Genomic DNA, 16,757 nt, shown 5'->3' with positions numbered 1-16,757 from the left:
ATCCATTACACAGGGAACACTGTTCTGCTTTCCAATCAATTAGTCATGATCATTTGACCTTCAAATCAATTTATACATTCTCTCCCCCCTCCAATCTGTCTTTGTTCCTCTCTGTCACTGTAGCAGTAACCCTTACATTTAAGCTCTTAGTTTATCTTTTAAGAAAGTAACAAATATACTACTATATATGACCTGCAATTGACCAACAATTGGCACTCCAGCTGCACAATGAAATAATAACTCAGCCAGCCATAACTCAGTGATCACAGGTCTGACTGTATATATCACACTTACTACTACTACCAATAATAATCAGAAGAAGAAGGAGAAGAATGATTTATTTGCCTGGCTTTATCTTTGTTTATATTTGGCCTTTCTTTGGATAATACATCAAAGACACCTGTAAATACATGCATACATTACATACAACTATTCAACACTGACACTGCCAATGACAACATATTTATAAAAAAATATGAGTGAGCAATAGAGGAGCAATAGAGGAAGGGAGGGAGCCGCAGAGTCCTGAAACAACCACGGAGCCCCGGTGCTGAAAGACAGCTGACCCGTGGGGCCCAGGGCCAGGGAGGTGATACTCACACTAAACTCCGGCTGGACGAGAGGTTGTTAATGCTGCTGGTGTTACTAGTGCTGGGGCCACAGGTGGTAATTAAGGTCTTTTCAGATTTGAATTAATTCAGTGGCAAAAAAATTTGGGACATTCTCTTCATTTTTAACTTCAGCAATGCAGGACGTAACAGAGTAAACAGCTTGGCCATCAGGCTTTAAGGGAACATGTAATTATAGTTGTGTGTCATCAGCATTGCAGAGGATACTGATATTGTGTTAACCCATGATATGCTTTAAGTAGCATGTAAATGGCGAATAACATGGGACCCAAAATAGACCCCTGGGGGACCCCCCAAAGGAGAGGAGCACACAAGGCAGAGGCATCACCAAGCTTTTAAAATTAAAATGACTTATTTCACAGGGGATGATGATATAGGACAAGGGGTGGGGAACCTTTTCTGACATCATCCCTCAGTGGCCATACTAAATCATGAACACAAAACTTCTGTTGGGAGGGGGGAGTGTGTTAAAGATTTTTTCTAAAATCTGTTTAATTTGATTGGAGCCATAGAATCTAAAATGCTTGTGCAAGAGTACTTAAAAACACTGACAAGATCCTCTTCACTGAGGCCATGGTTATCATTAATATAAGGAAAATAGTTTGAGAGCTGTAAAGGTTTCACAGAAGCGAGGGACAGAGAGTAAAGCAGAGAGTGCGGAAGCAGATCAGTGTGGGGGTTTGGGGTCAGGAGAGAGGAGGGGAACTTAGAAGAACACTGCATTATGAGCGGAGACGGCAAGATCAGCCACCCACGCAGAAAACAGAAGAGAGCACAAGGTTAACTGTGTGCCCTTTGTAATGGCTGGACTGCTTCACAAATTGGCTCAAATTAGAATAATCTAAAAGTGCGATCAAATCAGAAGTAAATGAAAAGGAAGGACAGCAATAAAAACAATAAGGAATAAAAAGAATAAGAACTCCAAAATACTCCAAATAAGTACTGCTCAAGGACGGCACCACAGTAAAGAGCGGTATGGTCGGCGAGTCTTTGTACAGGGAGTGTGCGCAGGTTACGTTGGTGGGGGCGGACGTGCCAGAGAGTTTTCCGATCCACAGGAGTGCAGGGGAGATGGAGGAGGAGGCTGGGATTTGATGGCCAAATAAGGGAAATCAGGAAGGTCCAGCTGTATGTTGCAGTTTGGGGGTGCAGGAGGGCAGCGCCTCCTCCTCTTGTTGCAAGCACCAACTAGGGACCAGGCCTCCTGATGGTATGGAACAGCCCAAAGCTTTAGGCTTAGTCGCATGGTTAACCCTAACCATATTTCCAGCAGGACAGTGAGCGATGATGTCGGAAGAGAGGCAGTTTTTGCAACTTCACTCTTCAAAAAGAGTTTTATTGGCGATCTCAACACAATTGCACCGACTGGGGAGCGCGACAAGTGCATACCCAATTGGACGGTTGCCACTTGTTTCCACTAAATCAGATGCATTCGGTGGAGGATGGAAATGTCTCTATGATATCTGATTGTCAAGCAATGTATTGAACAAATACTGCCCAGACTGGCATGAAATTACCTTTCCTCAATGCCAAAACTGTATAAACACATGTGCAAACATAAATAGGAAATGTGAAAATATAAAGCGAAGACTGCGCTGGAGCTGACTCAGACACATTCCTACTACACAAAGGGTTAACATATGTATTTGGAAACTGTACTTTTCCTGTAGTGCTTCGCTCAGGTCCCTTTCGCCTCCTGAGGCTAAATATAGCAAAACCATGTCTATGTCGCTCATTTGATCCTACGCTATTGTATCATGGAACATGATGAACATTACAGCTTCTAGAGCAGGAGAGGACAACAATGTTTCTTGAGGGCCCACATGAGAAATCTAGATCATGATACACTTCTTTTTCAGCATTTATAATAGTGAACATCACTGCAAACTACATCAAGAAATGCATAAATGTTTTTACGATAAACTGTAGGCCCTTCAAAAAGGAAAGAAAAAAGGTCTTCTCACTGAATTAGAAATTCAATTATTTATTAACCACTTAGCTATACTGATTGACCTACCTCAAGCATACACTCATTAGGTATTCACTAATTTAATAACCTTTGTATTATCTGCAGTATAATATGCATGAAGAACGATGCATCTAATCCAGAATGTTTCATTTAGTAGTTCAACAAACACACAATTGACCTTTTGCTTGCCTCCATTAAAAGGATGAAGGGGGAAAGTATGAACTGGTAAATAAAGCAGACCACAGCAGAGAACAAACAAGCCCTTCACAGGTAGAAGTTAAGGGGGGGGGAGTTATTAAACAATGGAAACCTTGAAATTAGACAGAGATTGAAATTAGATGCATAAGTGGTTCCACAAGCAACCAAAACATGTGTAAAAAATCCTTCTCCACTCGCTGTGATATGTTAAACTAAGTATTTAACAGCATGCCTCCAAGTATATTCAAAATTACCCCACACTGTGCGTGTGTGTGTGTGTGTGTGTGTGTGTGTGGGTGTGTGTGTGTGTTGTCTTCTTATTGGAGCAGAAAGGACATTCACAGGACACTGTGACCCCAGCCGCCCATATGGGCCAATCACTGCAGACTGCAGCATATTACAGCAAACCAGCGAATGACAGACAAGAGGGGAGGGGGGTGATGAGAGAGAGAGACAGAGAGAGAGACACACACAGAGTGAGAGAGAGAGAGAGAGAGAGAGATACTGTATATAGAGACCCAGAGAGAGAGAGCTTGAGAGAGCGTGAGAGAGAGCGAGGGAGAGCGCGAGAGAGAGAGAGAGAGAGAGAGAGAGCTAAGCATGAAGAGACATGACCAGCTCCAGGTGAGACAGAAGAAAATGTGATACAAAACGTACTAATAATAAAGAATACAAATGACATAAGTGCACTAGTAACATGCAGGATGACATACTGTAAGAAGGGATGTTACAGAGGGACATTGAAACTGACAAAAGAGAATGATGGAGAGAAACACATAGGATGATAAGAACAGTGTATATATGAACCCCTGCTGTGTGTAAAGACACAACTGATGACTGTTAAAACTGACAACAACAACACTATTCTGAGGAGAAAGGTAGTATTTATCTATATTTAGCTGGGACAGGATGAAGAGTACAAAGTGTTGCGGGTTCTACTATCGCTGAGTTACATAGAGGTGTATTTATTTTGTTTATTTACAGGTTCTTTTCTAAGGAGGGTATACATGTATTTATTGCCTTAGTCGTAGGTTAATATAATTTCTATATGTTTATTAAGAGTAATCAGCTTGGTTAAACTTCATCCTTGGTTAAATAATGGTGTAAGTAAGTGATAATCAGTTGTTAAAGTTTTTGATTGTTTTAATGCAATATCAAAAAAGTCCTTATCATATCAGCATGTAATGGATTCATGGATCATTCTTTGCTGCTGTTGTTGATGTATTTAGTGGATTTCTTACCATTCCCCTCAACATTATTTTGTAAGAACATATAATAATTGTGCATGAATGCAAAAACATAATGTATACACCATTATGCAGGGCCTCACACACTTTGTCTTATCTTGGTCTAATTTGCCCACTTAGCCAATTGTAGGTGCTTGTGTTAGCATTATGCTATCAGACTTCTAACAGCATGTAATTCTCTACTAGAACGTCCTGATGATGTGTTGACCTCACAAATCATTCACGTAGAGTCTCAGAACGTAACCTTAAACACATTATATTCATTTTGAGTCCCTCACAGATGACAGAACCAGCCATATGCCATCTAGGTTATGTAGGATATTGGCAGGTGGCTAGTGGCAGTTACTAAAAGCCACTAACTCTGCACTTTCTTTGGTTACCATTCATGGAATTAGGTTGGATATCTTTAGACATTGTGGTATTGGTTCTCATGTGTATTCAAACAGACACGAACAACAGCTTGAGTAGCAGCATACTTTTCCTCGCTCCTCTGGCGAGTATTGAGCCTGTCTAATGGGGGAGGAGTCATTTGTGGTTGATGCTCTGCTGAAAGGTGGATTGCCTCCTCCTTTGGGGAGATACAAGTCAAGCAGTAACAACAAGTTACCATCGAATATAATACTGTCGAACAGGTACAGTACAAGCATTATGTAAATATATGATTTTTACCTTTCTGACTCCTCTCGGTTGCCCTGTTTTTCAGTCAGCTCCTGGTCTAATGATGAAGAGGTGCTTCCCTCTCGACTGACTCCGCTGTTCCGTCCTGGACTGTTGTCAGCTGATGCTCTACCACCACTTCCTCCGCCATTGCCTCCTCCCCCTCCTGGCTGTCGGGGGCTGTTGGTATCGGTGTGCTGCTTCAGTGTCTGCAGCTTGGCCAGGGGGATGATATCGCAGCCTTGTGGCCGATGCCACACGGTGCGCTGGGTGGAGGCATTGTAGTAGTAGAAGCGCGAGGTGTTGGGGTCGAATAGTTCCCACCACTGGTTGTCACCAGTCCGCTTGATGCAAACACCCTGCGGCGGGTCCCAAACACACTCGCCTGTCAGCAGGTTGGCATACATACGCTCCCGCGTTCGTGGCTCAATGATCTCCACCCACTCCAGCCTGTAAGTGGATAAAAACCATTAGTCCATTAGAGTGTGTTATCTACTGTGTGCTAGACAAATTAAAAGAGCAAATTCCCTGTCTCAACTAGTAATAATAAATCATCATAATCCTGCTGATTTGATGGATGGATGTTCCATTAGGATAGATCATATGTAGGCCATCATGTTGCAAGATTATAACATGTATATTTACACAATATTAGTATTTTATATTTTCCATTAGTGTCGCATGTATTAATCAATTGTCATTGTGTGTTAATGTACAGTAACATAAGCAACCTAAAGTAAAAATAAGCTGCATCGCTCAAAGTAACTATGACATTACACAACAATTATGCATAAGGAAAATGAAACACAAACAGTAGCGCTTACGTACTAGTCTGCTCCTGCATATGTCCACACCCACACACACACACACACACACACACACACACACACACACACACACACACACACACACACACACACACACACACACACACACACACACACACACACACACACACACACACACACACACACACACACACACACACATACTGTACATGCATGTCTCTCCAGCTTTGGGAGACTGCTCATACTCACAAGCACACAAACGCACACACTACAACTTGGCTGTTTAATGGCTCCATGTTGTTGGTGATCAGTAGGTGATCAATAACTCAATCAATGACAGTTCAGCAGGTGAATTTAACAGTGAAGGATGCGACAACAGAAAAAGATGAGATCATGCTGAGACAATTTCTCCATCAAGTGAAAGAGCAGCTGAAGATCAGTGTTATGTTCCATCCAGAGCTAACACAGTACACATGTTCACTCCAACAATTACACAACAACAGCAGCTGCACTATTGTAAGGACCATCCCTGAGAAAGTGCAAGCAAGTTTCACTCAATACTGGGCTGGAATTTGTGCAAACCAAATCCTGTTTAGCAAAATATAAATGTGAAAAACTAAGATTGTGTCACCCTATGTTATTTTGTTATATGGTATGTAAACATTGGGGATCTGGCCCCTGTTTTTCACCCTGAATGCAGCCCCACCCCTACACTGTGCAACATCTGTAGTTTTAAACCATTAGGAATCAGTAGAACTCATTAGATTTAGTTGTAGTTGCATTCATTTCCAGGAGATCTGAGGAGGAAGTGAAGTTTAAAGCTGGAAGCTGTGACTTAATTGAGTTCAAATCTAAAGCAGCTTGGATGTCACTCCAATGAAAAAGAATTAAGATCTCTAAAATGCCTAGTTGAGTTTTTTCTCTAGTACCTTTATCACTCTATCAAAGCACTCTTAACCCAGAAATAGTGCTTTACAGCTCGCATGAACGGAGCGAGAGCATGGTTAATATACGTTGAAGTCTGCTCTACTCTGGATGAGGCTGCTAGATACGACGGAAACTTAAGGTCAGATTTGCACAAAGATTTAAATGAAAGCGAAAAACACCTAAAGATACTTATTGCCTAAACAACTTTGGAGTGTATTTATTAAGCGTGAACTTTGTTGTCAGCCTTGTAGTCTCACTTTTTGCGTGCTAAATCAACAAAACCTTTATGAATGATCTTAAATTCTTACGGTGCTTCTATAGTGCAGTGCTGACATATTATCACACAATGCCACCGCTGAGCATCTGTGATCAGCAACTACATGCCAGCCATCAATAGGTGTCACAGTATGTCCAACACCATTAGCAGTCAGCCCTGGGGTTGGACGACATTATGACATTGTGTTACACCCGGGACACAATGGACGCCGGAGTGCCGCACAGCAGAAATGGCACGCAAGGCTGTTCACATCAGAAGTGCAAATCTTTGTCAACAAGTGCTTCCGTGTCCAGTGTCCCCCCGGCCATAGGCTGATGAGACAATGCCAGAAATCGCATGATTAGCAGCTCAGCATGGAAGAAGTGTTTGAATTGTAGACACAGAACAGGGCAAAGGAGAGAACACACAGGGAGTTTTGGAGCGTGATGGATGCAAAATGTACATCTGTGGTGCCATTATGATGACAGTATGTCAGAGAATCGGTCTGAGCTGCACAGACACTGACAATTCCTGGAAGCTGGTAAGCAGTTAAGGTCACGAGGACAGAGCTCCTTCACAGAGCAAATCAGTGACTGAGATGTGGCTTCTGATAATTCTCTCAAGGCACCTAAGCTCCACTGACAGAGAAAGCTCCAGCATCGATCAAGGTCCTGACAGCTAACACACCAAAGGGGCCAATTTGTACCCACGGTCAGTGCACACTTTCCAGTTTCCATGATGCACCTGAATCTTTGAGACTCTCTGTCACCCTGCTGATTCGACAGTGTTGTGGACAACACTAACACTAACTACAACCATGACATACTGTTTACCATTGATTAATTTATGTATGCAGTAGGATGACTATTTCATCAGACCAGTCCAAATACACGTATGCATACTGATAAGTCCAATAATATTTGAGTCTTTATTTGTATACTTTATATGCAAAGATGCAATGGAACGTGCTTTCTGTAGTTGAATGACCAAGCACATAGTAAGGCACAATACAGGGGTAACCATGGAGACCTCTAGACAAATGCATGTAAAGATAGACCACTACAATTTCAAAATAACATAATATAAAAAGGGACAATAAAATAAAAAAATAAAATACTTTTGTGCTAAAATTCAATGAAACAGATTGGGGGAATATGGAGTATGGACAAAGCATGGAGTCAGCAGATCATGGGTTAAATATGGAAACAGCTGAATTCTACTTCTGGCAGAGGGGTTTGATGAGAGCCGACAGGTTTGACTGGTACAATGCAGTACAGGCTTTATTTTCTTACTTTACTTTGTTTTTGTTTTTAATGCCAATGCACTGGTTTTCCTTGTCAAATGTTTGCATTTGGACCTGAGTGACAGAGCCTCCAGCATCAGTCACAATGAAGAAACACATTGATCATGCTGCTTGCAGGGCTACGCATCGTGATTTGTGATCCAGAAGGACACTTTGGTCACAACTCAACTTATGACAAGCAGTTGTGATATTTGCTTTGTTGGCAGTTTCTCTCCGACACCCTGAGTACATCTGCTGCTGGGAACCATCTCTACTCCTCAAGCTGCACTAGGCACAAGGCACCTAGCAGCCAAATCTCCTGCTAGATGCTGTTAGATAGGGTTCTTCAGCTGTCAGAAAGAATGCTCGTCAAATGGAGCAGAACAAGCCAGTTAAATAGTGATGCAAAGAGAGGAGGATTAATTGGCCATAATTGGTTGATGTGTTGGTGTTCCAAATGACCCAGTTAAACTGGCTCCTCGCTCGTCTCCTGGCTTGTCTCCTTTGTCCTTCTGTGCTGCTCTGCACCTCTGTTAGAAGTGTGAGAAATTTACAACAGGGTTTCCTTGACATACTGAATCTGTGGGAAATTTCATATGCTTGTCAGGGGGGATGAGATAACACACATTAAGGAATTAACTGAAAGTTGATTAAATACCTTTTAGCATATTAAAATGAAGAGTAATTATTTTATGTTGCAAAACCACCAGTTCCAGGAAAAAATCTAACCCATGTCACAAATGAGGGAAAAATCTGGGCCACTTTATACCTGCAGTCTGAACAAAGCCCTGTAAGTGGATGCGTATCGGAAGGGAGTTCCAGAAGGTAGGTGCAGAGGAGCTGAAGGTACTCAGGCAGGAGCAGAGGGAGCTGTTTACAGCACCTTCAATCAATGTCAACAGGAGGAGCAAAGGCAGAAAAGGGATCCTGAAAGTGACTCATTTGTACTTTCGCCTCCCAATTAAAGCAACAGTATGACAGCCTGCAGCCCTGCATGTCTCTGCTGGAAATGCAACATACTTAACACAGAGTTTGACCCCAAGTCCTATAGATATGACATTTGGAGGCTGATGTCAATAATCCTGAGATGAAGATATTGATAATCAACATTGCCTGCCTATGGTCAATAACGTTTAACATTATACACCTAATGACTTGAATTTTCACAAGCCGCCCAATCAAAGCACAAAAACGGTTGTCATAATGAAACATGATGTAATGTACTGTATATTGAATGTTAACGTAGAAGATGCAGTGTGTAGGAAGGTCAGCATGAGTCCGGCACTGGTCCTGTGGGTAGAACGCCTATGTGTGTGCAAGGATGTGTGTTGATGCAGACACACCCTTTGCTGTTACATGAAGCCAAATATCTATGCAAACTGTAACAATCCATTCACCAGCATCAGGCCACACCCACAGCTGCCTTGTAAGCCTTTACTCCTACAAACAAAGACAATTCAAATCAGACAATGCATCAAACCTTCAGTATGAAGAATAGGGCTGGTGCAGAGGAATTATGTGGTTTGGTCTTCCTGTCTGTTCATGCTGCACTTTGTTGGAGAGAGAGTCATTCATTCAGCTGTACGCTTTGTTGAAGCTGGTATGATGACTACACCACTTAAACAAAGAATTCCACCGTTATTTGATTTGTTAAATGTAATCAGTACAGAACTGAATAGCAATATTTCAAAGAACGAAGCTTTCAGTGTCCTGTTTGCTTACTTATTCAAAGTAAAGTTGGAGGGAGCTGAGTTTCATTATGATGGACAGAAGCACTGACACTTTTTTCTTATGGTTGAACGGGTTCTGGGCTCGTCCTGAATACAGTTTGAAAGATTCAAATATATATAACATATATTTTCTTCCAAATTAATATTCCAATCTTTTGTTTTAAAATTCATAACCAATAATTTTAAGTGCTAGTCATTTTTGTAAAGCAAAGAGGCTTTAAGTGCTTCCAAAACATGGAACACTCATTTGTGTACGTTTCCTGGTAATGACAAGCTGTGATAAGGTAACAAGTGATAGTTACCTTACCTAAGATAGATTGGCTACAATCTCATAGCAATTGTAGCCAATCATGTGCCACTTCCAACGTCCAACATGTCAGCAACCCTGACATGTTGGACAGACAGACAGTATCTGCTGACTGAAATAAACGATGATCTACCATGTTTCCAGTGACAGAAAAGTGTCTGATAAGCTCTTTAGTGTTTCAGTTCTACTGTCACAGGAGCGTGAGTGACATCGCACTGCTTTAGTGTTCCGCTGGACAGTCCACCATGTGCTTTGCACTGATATACTGAGATACAACATGGATGTGTGTTGTTTTAGTTTGCAAGTTATGCATTAAGCAAGGCTAAGCTACACAATATCTATTACTGCTACACATTTGAAGGTCCATTCTAGATCAAGCTAGATAAGCTCAAACAGCCAGCATATAAAATGTGTTCTTACATGGAGACTCCTACCAACTATTGCACTGACAAGAATAGCTTGCTAAACATGAATTAGACCTGCTGCAGACTCTAACCAAAACATTAAGTCAACTTTATTTCTATAGCTCAATCTCACATCCAATGAGTCAAAGGGCTTTACAGATCCACAACAACGGGAACATTCCAGACCCCGCCCAAAGCTCTCTCGGAAGACAAGGAGAGACTCCAGATAAAACCTTAAATGTATAAGAGGAAAAGGAAGAAACCTCAGGAGAGGCAATTCAAAGAGAGATTCCCTCTCCACCAATGGCTGGGTGTGCAAGAGGAACTTCCAGTGGGGTTATACAAAAGGTACAATAAAGAGCAGCAACAACAAACAGTGATGTATTAGTAGAGAGAGGGGGGGGGGACACAAACAGAGAGAGAGAGAGACAGATAGACAGACAGACAGACTGACAGAAATGTGAAGACAATGGCTCAAGAACAATTTGGGACTAATAACATGCGATTAAGGAATTACTCAATTCAAACTGCATATTGAATTGCAAAATCAAATATGACCTGGTGCTTTTTATATCAATAGTTCATTGGCTGTTGTGTCCAAACACTGATCACCTGGCTGTTTGACACTGGTACAGACAATCCCCACCTCATTTACATTTCAGATAAACAATTTCACTGCTGCAAAGGAATAAATGAATCTCCATTATTATGCAGATGAAACAGAATAATCAGCTAAGGAAGACTTCCCTTTTGTTCAGTGGGAAGAAGGTAACAAACACCAAGTCCTCTGGGGGGGGAAACACACACACACACACACACACACCAGAATGTGTATATGTGTGTTCATATGAGTGTACAGCATTAATATTCTTTCTGGCCATCCTGTGAAAAGACAAAGAGCTTCTGAGAAATAGACAGTATGTATTTACAGTTGAGTCATTCCCTGTAGCCATTTCTCGTATCCACTCTCCACTCAGGCTAAAGAGTCTGATTAAGACGACACTGACTGTAGCGAGAACTGAAGCTGAGATATTACTGTTACAGGATAACTGTTTAGCACCAGACTGAACCCACATGCTGTTTCAGCTACCTGATTATGTTACAGATGACCCTTTCAGACAGTGGAGACTACAAATGATGGATCAGTGTGTCTGCATCGTGGCATAATCACACTGATATCAGATATCACTGTCCAGTCTGCATGGTGCTGCAGCTGCTAGCGTTGGATCTCCTTTCATTCTACAGCATTTGTCCTGCTACTTTATGGCGTTTAATTTGTTTGGTTTGATTGGTTGAATAGGTAACATTAGGCTACTGTGGTGTACGGTGTCACCAGTGGTATACGGTGTGTGGAACGTCACTGGTAGAATCTTCCACAGACGGTAACACTGAGGGGAGAAATAAGGGGGTAAACCCATTGCGTTCAGCTAGCTGCTGCGGTTTCTAAATAAGTGTGAAGACCTAGAATTCAGGCAAGTTGCAACAACATAAGAATAGCGGGGATACCAGAGGAAACAGCTATCAATACCGCTGCTGTAGTGGACGCATTCCAGGTGGATAAAGTTCCTCTGTTGGACCGGGCTCAGAGAACCATCCAGCTAAGGACAAGATACCATGAGCGACCACTTCCCATCGTTGCCAGGTTTCTCTATTACAGGGGTGTCAAAATCAGGCCCACGGGCCAAATCTGGCCCACAATGTAATTATATTTGGCCCGCAAGATAATATCAAATGTCTATTAGAGCTGGTCCGCTGGCATACAGCGCATGCACCGCTAATACTACACATCCAAGAATGCTCTGCGAGTGCGTTCTCTGCGACATCACAAGCCATCTCGCATGTACGCTGCGGTGAGGGCTTTTCAAACCCAGTTGTGCCTGTGGGAGACTCGGATGCTGCAGGGAAACTTGGGCCATTTCCCATGCTGCATTATCCCAGATCTCTACCTCAGTGTTGCCAAGTGTTTGCTGAATAACTCTAAGTACTCGAGTTTACCCGGCGAAAACTTTGAAGCCCAGAAATGTATGTTTGAACTGCTTAGTAACCGGTTTACAGTTGGACGTGGAACGCGCACCAACCAACCCCCAAATGAAGTTAATTAGACTCCAGCGACGCTCAAAGTCAAAGTATGACTCTGTTTCCTCGTTTCATCCCCGACACCTTTCCCCAACTCCGTCCCCAAGCTGCTTAAATGCTCTCTATTTTCGGCAGCACATATCTATGTGCATCAGAGTAAATCAGAGTGTAGCAAACTGAGCCTTTCTTTAGGCACTTTTGTCTTGCTACTCCAAGGCATGGACTGCCCTTATTCTCCCTGCCTTCATAATTCTCTGCTCCACAAAGCGCTGCAGGGCTGTGATTCTAATCCAGATTAAACAGTGTCATCTGTTTTTGAGGTGTGTTCAGATGCCAAGGATGTGAGAGAAAAGAAAAGGCTTATAGATCTTGACAGAAGAGGGATAATCCACTAATCTTGGGGAGGCAGTAGCTCAGTCTGTAGAGCTTCGGCTTGGGAACCGGAGGGTCGCCGGTTCGAGTCCCTGCCGAGGTGCCCCTGAGCAAGGCACCGAACCCTAAATTGCTCCCCCCTCTGCGGAGGGTGGTAGTGTAATGCAATGTAAGTCGCTTTGGATAAAAGCGTCTGCCAAATGATCGTTATATTATGTTATATATCTTCTGCTGCTACTTTCGATTTTCACCCAAATCACATATCACTGGAGCAAACTCTTTTGTTATATGCAGGCAAATATTATTGTAATGGCGATTGATCTATCTATTCATTCATCTACGCTGTTACAAAGGTAGCGGTGGTAGCTCCCACCTTGATCTTTGTAATTATCAATAAGGATGTTTTTAGTGGTCAGTGGACCATGATAACGGCCCATTTCCCCTTCAATCTGTCCCAAACAAAGTGGAAATATAAAGCACATGTGCTCTGGTACAGAATAAGAAGTTCCATGTACAGTGGAAAATTATAAATTTTGCTAAATTTTAGATAACACATTAGTTGTACACAGAAATTGAATATAACATTCTGATGAAGTATTCATTCCAAAAAGGCTGAATCTGAGCAGGCTTGAATATGTGACACCAAAGCCGGGAGGGTCTGCATGGGTCCATGTAACCAGAATGTAGTATAAACGCCTACAGTCAGCTGTCTGTCTGCGTCCTCCTGTCAATGGGCCTCCAGCAGAACACTGGCCTAAAACAGTGCCAGTCATGATCAATACATTTACAAGATAGAGGGCCAACCAAGCATCTGCTGACCTATCACATATCCTCTCCCCGTCTGTCTTCCTTTTCTTTTTGTCTCTCGCCTTTGCTGAATGTGGACTGTTAACTATTCGCACCTCCCTTGTCATCATCTGCTCTTTTCAACACACACAAACAGGCACACACTAGACAGCCTCTGATCCAAGCGTCCCTGTGAGGGGGCTGGGAATGCAGCAGGGCTAGAGGGATGTAGGAGGAGCAGAAGAGAGTTCCATTCATCTCCTCTATAGGAGAGCAGGAGGCCTCCATGTCCTCTGACCCATAGGGGTGCCTCTCCTAACACCTCATCACATAATATATGGTCAGTGGAAAATGGTTCACTCCAATATTTTTTACTTTTCAAAGTGGATTCTCTATTAAGGATTTGCTAGACGTGTGACTTGGAATAATTGGATATATATTATATTATATTTCCAGAGTAGGCTTACACAGATGGGAATCGAGCGGTACATTTATATGCACTTAAAAACTTCCATTAAGCCATAAATCCACATGTATACACCTTAATGAGATTGAAACACAAGCACATATCAAAGTGGCAGAATTCTATTGATTTCATTCGTGTATATCTCAGCTCAATCACATCACAGTCAAGATGATATACAGAGCACTTGAACGTTTACATGCACAAAGAAATTTGACAAAATATTTTCAAATGTTAGTTTTTTTACTAAAAAAGAGTGGAAAAAAAGGAACATTGGATAGATGAAATTTGGTTGAATTTTGAGTAGATTAAGAATAAAATATAATTTTGGTGCTGAGAAACTCCTTTCTGCCAAGCGCAATATATAAATGCAGCCAAACCCAGAGAGAGGTTGCAATGCATTGTGGCAGTGACAGACATTAGTGTCACTGTTGCTGTTACAGCATCACTATCATTAGGTTACAATAGACACAGTCATTTATTAAATGAAACACTTTTTGGAGATTTGGCAGCAAAACAGTAAGGAATATCAAAAATAATCTTAATCATAATAATTGATCATTGAGCTAAGAAGTATGCAAAAAAAATGTCTTGGGAAAATTTCAAAGCGGCAAAATAATCTCCTGCTCAGAATTGCATGTAGAGACGGAGCTTCTATCACTGCTGACTTACATCAGCTCCACTCTCTCGACTTTCATTTGAGGAGCCTTACACACCAACATTTAACTTTGGCCATTGAACTAACTTGATTAAGCACAGCGCGCTTCGAAATTTGCGGAGCGATCTGCTGGTCGCGGACTTCTGTTGAAGGGGGTGCGCGGTCGGGCAGGCCGAATCGGGCTGGCCAAATTGCGGCCGGACCGCCAGATCTGCTCGTTGGCCGGACCAAACGGCCAGAGGTTCCCCACCCCCTGTTCTAAAGGGTCAGGCTCAGGTTGAAGAGGTAACACAGGATAGCAGACAGCTGGCCGGCACAGGTCCTCCAGACCCTGGGGCTGATACCATCAGGGCCTGCAGCCTTGCCTTGGTGGAGTCTCTCCACCTGTCTCCTAACCTGGCCAGTAGTCACAGTCAGGTGGTGAAGGGTGTTCAACTTCAAAGGTGAGTGGTTAGAGTCAAAGGTGCTCACCAAGGGGGTTTGAGGGGGGGAGGGCATGAGCATTGGGAGCAGTGGAGGTGTGTGGAGGCCTAGGTGTGAGGTGGATGGGGCGGCAGATGGCTGTGAAGTAAACCTGTTGAAGAAACAGTTTAGCTCATTTGCCCTCTCCGTGCTGCCTCCTTGTTATCTTTCTTTCACCTTGAAGCCAGCGATTTGTTTAATTCCAGTTCTGCTGGAGTTTGGCCTCCAGCTTCCTCCTGTAGGAGTCTTTGCACACCCTCAGCGTGTCCCTCAGCTCAGGCTGTACACTCCTCAGTTTAGTAGTTTAGACATCCAAACTTGTGGATCAAGTGAGGATGGTGCAAAATGGATGAAGCTCTCCACTCCACTATCTGCGGCAGCCATTATGACATTATTCTCCCTCTCTTTGCGGTGGCACATACAGGAAGCTCCGTCTTTCTCGAGGCAGCGTGTTGTCCTGGCCATTACCACCATAGTTCAATATTGGCTATTGTTTAGAAAAAATTCAAAACTGAAAAATCGATATTTTAATTAATTTTGAATCATCTGAAACAAATAATTTTCCACCCACACCAATCATTGTGGTTACACCCTAAATGCAAATATGGCGGGTGAAGAAAGCGTGCAGGGTGGAGACACGGCTCATCGAGGCCAGACAGTCGGCCACCCACAGTCACAAGACCCATCATTCCTCACTTGGATGGGACACACTTTCTTAATATTACATAACACATGGAGACAGGAAGTAGATGGGATTCTGCTGCACAGAGAGGAAGTGAGAGGAGCTACAAATGCCATCAGCAGTCAGCATGCAGCAATCAGCAAGCATCTCGCTCAGCCTGCAGTGACAGAGGAGGGGGAGAAGGCAGGAAGGCAGGAAACGTGTGGATGGATCAGTATGTAGGTTTAGATGCACATTTGATTATACTGCCATTAAGGTCATAAACTGGCAATATTGATGCAACTGAAACCAGAAAAAATTGAAGTAAACTCACTCGAGGTAACACCTAGATTTATTTGTCTATCTTTAGTAAGATTTATCGACTTATTCAGGCATATGCACATACATATATACACGTAGATTTGTCTCAATGGACAAAGTCAGCTCATGCTGTGATGATGCCAAACTCTGTGTGTACCCAGAGTGATACAGAGAGTGTGTGCTGCATTACCGTTTGCCTTTAATCTCAGTCAACTGAGTGCATGTACACATACTGAGAATGAAAGAGGGTGCGAGTGTTTGAAGCAGAGGTAGAGACTGACAAGAGGCAGTGGGGTTTACAAAGGTGGGGGGACACAGAGGCATCCAATCAGTCAGCAGGAGAAGATCAAGCAAAGCAGATTCAAGATGACAGTTTTTTCCTTTAAAATGTCACAAGAATTCTCGCTCTCCCTCTCTGGTGGAAAAATGATTTGTACAGATGGCTAATGTTCGTCATGAGAGGAACCACCCTGTCACCCCCTGGGACACCTCCACCTGGACCTTAAAAGGTGACACAGCTCTTTTCAGATTTGATTGCCTTTTTAATTATCTGCATGAATAAGT

At 42.7% G+C, this 16,757-nt stretch overlaps 1 protein-coding gene across 1 annotated transcript in view; it reads right to left on the bottom strand.

The window, feature by feature from the left end:
- arhgap39 (Rho GTPase activating protein 39) overlaps positions 1 to 16,757 on the bottom strand; it is a 55,305-nt gene that overhangs the window by 17,769 nt on the left and 20,779 nt on the right. Inside the window, exon 2 of the mRNA XM_076141531.1 lies at positions 4,713 to 5,150. Coding sequence (XP_075997646.1) covers positions 4,713 to 5,150 — 438 coding nt within the window. The remainder of the gene's footprint in view (positions 1 to 4,712; positions 5,151 to 16,757) is intronic.

The sequence above is a fragment of the Genypterus blacodes genome, unplaced genomic scaffold, assembly GCF_046128005.1.
Source record: "Genypterus blacodes isolate CSIRO-AG114 ecotype Tasmania unplaced genomic scaffold, CSIRO-AGI_Gbla_v1 ptg000019l_1, whole genome shotgun sequence".
Lineage (NCBI taxonomy): Eukaryota > Metazoa > Chordata > Actinopteri > Ophidiiformes > Ophidiidae > Genypterus > Genypterus blacodes.
Note: the sequence above shows the minus strand (reverse complement) of the source record. Positions and strands in the feature narration are given on the sequence as shown.